This window comes from Formica exsecta, unplaced genomic scaffold, assembly GCF_003651465.1.
Source record: "Formica exsecta isolate Colony F162 unplaced genomic scaffold, ASM365146v1 scaffold137, whole genome shotgun sequence".
In the NCBI taxonomy this organism is placed as follows: domain Eukaryota; kingdom Metazoa; phylum Arthropoda; class Insecta; order Hymenoptera; family Formicidae; genus Formica; species Formica exsecta.
In genome coordinates this window covers 107450-114533 of record NW_021848702.1, presented here as the reverse complement: position 1 = coordinate 114533, position 7084 = coordinate 107450, and the positions used below count along the sequence as shown (strand labels likewise).

Here is a 7084-nt window from a genome sequence, read left to right as displayed (position 1 = left end):
TGAGAAAGAGAGAGAGAGAGAGAGAGAGAGAGAGTAGTCTTGAATCGCATCGAACCGCGATCGTGATCTTTCTATACATCGCGCTACTTAGAAAAAAAAGCAGAAGGTACGCTTCATGGCGCGCGCGCTCTTTCCTACCACAAGGCCGAGAGATCGCTTAGCATAATCCGTTGGACGGTTTCGAGCTTGAAAACACGATGGTGAGGGTACACGTGGAGAGCGCACGCACTAGAGAGAGAACGCGCGTGCGGATGTCATCGTGCGTGCAACGAGGACGTTGCTAGAGCAAATTCGCGCCATTTTTACTGCGCATCCCGCGCGGCGCACCAATCAGATTTGAATTTGAACACCCGGTAGTGGGGACTACCGGACCTCGTGGCTTTGCTCAAACGGATCTGAGCCGTCTGGTCCCGAAAGATCCTACCAGAACGAGTCTGACCGTCGTACGGTGAAGATCAAGGTTGGTGGGTTGGTTTCGGGCCGACATCGCGCGAGAAGAGTGACCGTCGAATATCGAGGAGGAAACTTCACAGAAAAGTTGAACGGCCCGGCGCAATTTACGTCATCGAAGATTCTTCTGTTCTTCCGGGGAACGTTGAACGGAAGACACAAGAAGAATCGACGTTTCATAGTATTATATTCTCTACGACAAAGTGAAGAGAGCGCGAAATATCTCGAATTGAAAAACGCAAGTTGCCGCTGAATCCGCTTAACTCGAATTACGCATCCGGTGGAATACACAAGAGGGACCCGAGATGCTGGCAGCTTCGATCTGTTGCGAAATTTATTACACGGTGTTACCCAGCTCGACCATGGCCTCGCGAGTACCACGCTGCCTCTTCGGCAAGCCGGACCCGCGGGACACCATGGAAATGTTCCAGGAAGCGCTAGACGCGGAGAGGAACAAGTTCGCCAAGAGATGGGGAGTGGATCCCTGTTCCGAGGACAAGGAGAATAATTACCAGAGACGGAACAACGAGAAGAGCGAACCGTCGACTAACAAAAAGCGAAGTAATCCGTATTCAAGGCAGACCAGCATTCACGGTGAGCAACATTTCTCTCGCGAAATATCAACGCGAATTTTATTGATAAATTTAACGGAAATTAAGCGAATGCTCGCGTGGCCGCGATATATGCACGAGAGAGAGAGAGAAAGCATGAGTTACGAATCGTGTTCGGTAAATATTTCCCTGTGAACGGACGATACGTAAAAATTTATCAGAATGCATGTTTCACGCGCGAAAGAAGGTGGGCCTCTTCGCGAATCTTTTGGTTGGTACCGTCTTCTTGTATTTAATGCGCGTGGCCGAGCTAAAAATATCTCTTACACATAACTCGATATATGGCATGCCACTATAATATTCCTTGAGATGGAAACTGAATTATGCAACCGAATTGTATTCGTAACTCTAGTATCACACAGTAATTTTTTACCTGAATACACACAAACGTGCGACTTGCAATACATATAAAAGAAGCAAAATCTTACGTTAAAATTAGCCTCTTCGGCAATTAATGATCTATCATTTAGCTCATTGAATGACGCTGTAACGAGATTGCAAAGTAGCGGCGAATCTGTCGCTCATCGTGGCGTCATAGAGCCACGACTTTTTGGCGGGAAAGCCGTGCCGAAGAAAGGGAAGCCGGACGCGCAGGCGCGGCCTGGTCGCGTGGCTTCGACCTGTTTTCTTATTCTAAGTTCGTCGCATCTTCCGCCTTTTCTCCTCCTCCAGCTTCTATATATCCCTCGCCTGAGTACTCCCGGCTACCGTCTTACGCGTTCTTTCGGAGAACCTTTCATCCTGTTAGGCTATTCGTTTCTTACGCTAGGAGCACGCGTCGTAAACGAGACCCGTCGCAGGGATAATCTAGGCAGCCTAAACTAGAAATGTCTGAGATTAGAAATTCGTGTTGTCCTTTATAGAAACTTGTTTTTTTTTTTTTTCTATAAACTTTATTTTTACAATATTTATATAAATTAATTTCTATAAACTTTATGAGTTCTTCGATTAATACAGATTCGTATCGTGAATGTAAATCTGTTGTTTGCATAGGCTACGTTGCAGCGATAATATGGTTTACCCATGAATTACAAAAAAAGAAAGAAAGAGATTCAATATTTTTTGAAATTATTTACAAAATATAAATAAATAATTTTTACAATCTTCATGAATTTGTCTGATAATTTAATATAAAATATATATTTTTAAAAAATATTTATCCAACTGCGATATATTTTTATATTTTATCAAATTGAAAAAAATATAATTAACAATTGTAGCTTTTTTTATTTAGAAAATTCAAGTTGCAGCGAATGCAGCTTAATTTTTTTCACAGTTCCGTCGTATTCGAGTAAACATCCACTAACTTCTGCGCAACATCTATCGAACACCTACGAAAAAAAAAAAACTTGCGTTATCAAGAAAGATAAGTGAACACGTGTGGTGCATGATCGCGTGAGAAACTTCAGTTGCTGATCGTATTCTACGATCAGTACGCGGTGTAATAACGCAGTTAGGAAAGGAACGTCGTGATCGAGGATGAATCACGACTATGAGTCATGGGTTTAAGGCGACCGACGTAAAGTACCTGTAAGGGTTCTGTCGTGAGTCATCGAAGGGCCCCCGATTTCCAAGGAGTAAAAGAAAGCCGCGATCGCATTCCTTGGATTCTCTCGGCATGACACACTTCTACTTCCTCCTCAATGTAATCGCATGAATTTTAGTGCACAATGGACATTATGTTTTTTTCGACCAAGTGCAAAATTTTGCATGTCACTGCATGCGAGATGAATCAATAAACTTACGTCACTTTGTATGTAACTTGTATTTTTTATATTTTCGGGATAATAATTTCGAAAAAATATTTATTCTTTTATAAAAATGATTTTTATACTATCATAATTTATACTATCATAAATATATAATGGCTAATATCCGTTTTGAAATCATATATAGGCATTCGAAGTGGTTCGCAGGCTAAAAAAATGGTCGATACGTTGAAACACGTGTGCGAGATAATCGTAGCGCGCGCGAGGGGAAAAGATTAATTTTCTCAACTTCGAGAGAGATCCTGTTCCTATTTGCACTGATAATCCCCCGCACGGTGACTCCTTGGACTGGAACGTGACGACCCTCAAAAATTCAACGGAGCGGGACGGTGCAACCAGCACCTCTTTTTCCACCGACACCTGTTAGCCCTTGCTATGGGCCCATGACGACTGGAACGTCTTTTCCCACGATTAAATCAGACCCCGCGAACACGCGATACCGTGTCGCGCGGGGCCTTTCGAAGGTCGCGCGTCACCTGTTGGAACAAGTTGCACTTGATACGAGAAGGACTGGATACACTAATTGCACTAACTCCTCCATTTAGTTAACATTTTCATAGTCTGATGAAAGTTACGTTTACTAATTTAACGAGATATCAAATACATTCCTTTTTTGTTTTAATAATTTATCTATTGCCGTAAAAAAATGACTTTTAATGTCGTCACGCGCGTTTTATCTCTTGTATTTAATCCAGGATAAAACACGTTTAATCAAAATATTTTACATCTATACAGAATAAACATAAAACCAAATAAAGAAAAATCTGGATTTTCGTCTTTTATACCTATTCGGCCCGAATCGCACGAGTAACGGAAAACGATAGAAAAGCCTTCTATTTTCTTTTACGATTAACGGAAGGAAAAATAAGCGCGGTGATCGTATCGTAGAAACGAGGGATGTGAATCGCGGTATTATTTTCCGCGTCGTGGAATAGAAAACCTTTGACGTTCTCGATCCTCGCGACGAGAAATCGACAAAGGATCCTTTCGATCGCGACTTAAGGCAGACTCTCCCGTTTGCATGGTTCTCCCGCAAAATCGGAGACGTCTTGGAGAGCGATTCGAAAAAGATCCTTCCTTCGGGTGAAAAACGCGTCAGAAGAAGGACCGTTCGGATCCCTGAACAAAGGGGAACGAAATCTCGTTCGAGACATATGGACAGGTAAGCGTCGAGCCTTCTACGACGCATCTAGGATCTACTTCGTGGCACGTTGAGGCGTGGAAACAGATGTTGACAAGCGAAATTGTGAACGAGACCAAAGAAAAGGAGACAGAGAGAAGAGAGAGAGAGACTGCGTGAACGCTGATCGAGGAAGAGCTCGGTTTCGCGCGCCATATGGCGAACCATTGCCAAAAAGAGAGAAGTACGGAGAGAAAGGATCATGTCCTCGACATATGGCCATTGCGTGGATTTTTTTCGTCCTTTCTCTCATCGATTTGCCGGATCGAACTGCGCTCCGATTCCGTTGTATCGATTCGCGCGCGCTAATATTCCTTAATACTTTGACTGAATGAGAATGATCGATTAAACCGCAGTCCTTAAGAAAAAATTTATTTCCAAATTAATCAAAAAAAATATGGCTACAAAGGATATGATTTCACGATATCCTGTATTATGGCCTCATCCATTATATGTATGTATAAACGCATGCGATTCAATCACTTTTTTTCACACATTTTATTATTTATTTCGTAAAACGAAATGTGTGTACGTCTTATATTCCTCGCGTTTTTATCGAAGCATCAGAGAACAAGATTTTTTTTTTTTTTTACTTTCGGAGAACTGGTACCGTTAACATAAAGTCGCACCTGTCAGTAGTCAGTCAAGAAAAGAGAGAAAAATCGAAATAAAAAGAAGTGAGGGTAGGATGCTCAGGTGGTTACCTGATCGAAAGTAGGGTGCCCTTAAGACGATTCCTGTGTGTGTAGTCTTTGTTGTGGAAATTTCATGCTTCTCCCTCGCACGATGCTCCTATACAGGTTACGCGACGTCGCAATGAGATGACCCGATCGATCCACTAAACTTCATATAACGCCACGGAATCTTAAAAATATATTCGTTACGGGAAGTTCAACGTGTCCTCTCACAGAAATATCTATTCACGACGCGTGAAATATATCGAATGAATAGAATGAATGCTTTTATTGTGTCTCGCGAAGTTTTGTTTTTATACAGTATACTATTATTGTTACGACTTCTCGTGACGCGACATTTCAATAACACGTCGTTTACATTCAATACTGTTTAATTTTGTTACCGTTTATTTTTGTTACAGATTACTGGCGAGCTCGAAAAATATGCGACGCGAATAAAAAGCCTTTGACGACTTCGATGGACGTGACGAAGCAACAAAATGTGGATTCGTCGAAAACAACGAAGACGAGTACCACGACAGCGGCGATAACGAAGACCGCGTAGAATATGACGTCGAATCAGAAACGATCGTATATCTTTAGATCCCGTGCACACGTGCGGTTTTTTCTTATTTTGCTACGGTGGCAAAAAAATCGCCATGTTAACTTGAACGTGTTTTCGAACAGCGAAAGAATCTCTCGCAAGCAATTAGCTCTTTTTCTTAAAAAAAAAAAAAAGTTAAAAGGATTAATATATTATTATTATAAAAAACGTATTATATAAAATATTATTAGAATAATTTTTTTCAAAATTATAGAGACAAAAAATTTAAAATATTGGGTTGAACGGAAAGTTTGTACCGTTTTTTCGGTCTTCATCTGTTAGTAAAAAACGGAACGAACTTTCCGTTCAACCCAATATATCGTATTGCACAAAATGATCACCGAGAAATTAAATATAAGCGTGAGAGAGAGAGAGAGAGAGAGAGAGATGCGCGTGTGCACGGCATGTTAACGATCGTTTTAGTAGAACAGACATTATCTGCGCTACCGAATCTTGTATATTTATTCTCTTTCGCGTCTTTCAAGCACTATTATCATTGATCAATTATTAGAGTAATTCTCTGTAGGATTAATTGTGACGGACATATTAATTAATTCTTGTAAATAATTTGTCAAGTGATTTATTGGAGGTTTTTGTGGATGGATTCATTGTCGTAAGAATCGCCATATTTCCAATTAAAATTTTTACAATTAATGAATCATTGTCTTCAGCGAACCGATCGAAAGTGTCTTTCCCGGTAGCTCGCGATTTATCGACACGGTTTTTAACAAATTTCGGGTATTAAAAATTTTTTCGCGACGACGGCGGTCCATCGGAAGCTTGAAACGGTTGGTTCCTCGAGGAAGCAACAATGCAGCGCCTCCAAAGACTAATTGATTATAAACATCAACTCGCATCTCTTCGCACTCTCGTCGTCGCACGAGAGACAGAAGAAAGTCCTATGTATATTTCGTTTTAGAATTAGGACATCCCTCTAGTCATCTAGTCATTTAAGCAAATAATAAACTATCGTGCTTTCATTCCTACCTATTGTTCTTATTTTTTTTCTTACCCTTGCTATACATGTTAAGAATATCATATATTAGAAAATGTTTTTAAAATGTTATATTATATTATACCAAGACATATGTGCTATAATTTTAAAAAATAAAACTGATAATTGTGATGAATATATCTCTCGCTAATTAAAAATGGTTATTATGTAATCCTATTATGTAATCTATTTTCCACGTTCTCTATTTCACTATTTACTCGATGTATTGAAACATAAAATTTATAATTTTTCGCTTGATTATTGTATCTTAATACTTTATTATAGTGTTTTGAAAAGCTCTCGAGATAAGCTACAAGAATATGCCATAAAAAGTAGGCAAAATGTTTGGTCAATTTTTATTATTGCAATTTGTTGCCGGTTAGAAACTGATAAATTTCTGTTTATGACTTTTTTATGTCAGATTATTGTAAGTGCCTTAAAAATCGTGGCGACCGTTACAAGGACCACCCTGTATATCTTCTCCTGATTAATTCAGTTAGTACTGTAAAACTAATTCAACGAGTAAAAATCTAATCGAATAAAACAGTAGTTATTTCGCATCAATTACTGCTACCGTAATGTTTGCCTCATGTTCCTGATGCCTCAAGTCTTTTAAATTAATAATACGTTACATAGACGTTAAAAAGCGGCAGGCGAATCGACATTATCTGATGTTCCATCAACACATTCTAAGGAAATCGACACGTGGAGAACGAGTCAAAATCGTCGAAAATTAGGCAGCTGAGCAGCACGAATCGCGTTTTGTAACGAACATTTGTAACATCCACCTGGACGCGTGCTA

General features: G+C 39.9%; 1 protein-coding gene across 2 annotated transcripts; it reads left to right on the top strand.

The window, feature by feature from the left end:
- The first annotated feature begins 431 nt into the window (after positions 1-431).
- LOC115245910 lies at positions 432-5451 on the top strand. Of its 2 annotated transcripts, none has more exons than XM_029824404.1 (2): positions 432-1044; positions 5107-5451. In XM_029824404.1, the coding sequence occupies exons 1-2, from the start codon at positions 756-758 to the stop codon at positions 5247-5249; spliced, it is 432 nt and encodes a 143-aa protein (XP_029680264.1). In that variant the 5' UTR covers positions 432-755; the 3' UTR covers positions 5250-5451. The 2 variants fall into 2 exon arrangements, with proteins under 2 accessions (XP_029680264.1, XP_029680265.1); XM_029824405.1 differs by lacking the exon at positions 5107-5451 and adding an exon at positions 2958-3390.
- Positions 5452-7084: the final 1633 nt, after the last annotated feature.

What these genes read in the sequence shown, in the direction of transcription:
- LOC115245910 (XM_029824404.1), top strand. Translation starts at nt 756, where the DNA reads ATGCTGGCAGCTTCGATCTGTTGCGAAATTTATTACACGGTGTTACCC. An exon ending in AAGGCAGACCAGCATTCACG is followed by an intron (nt 1,045 to 5,106) that starts GTGAGCAACATT and finishes TTTTTGTTACAG; the next exon opens with ATTACTGGCGAGCTCGAAAA.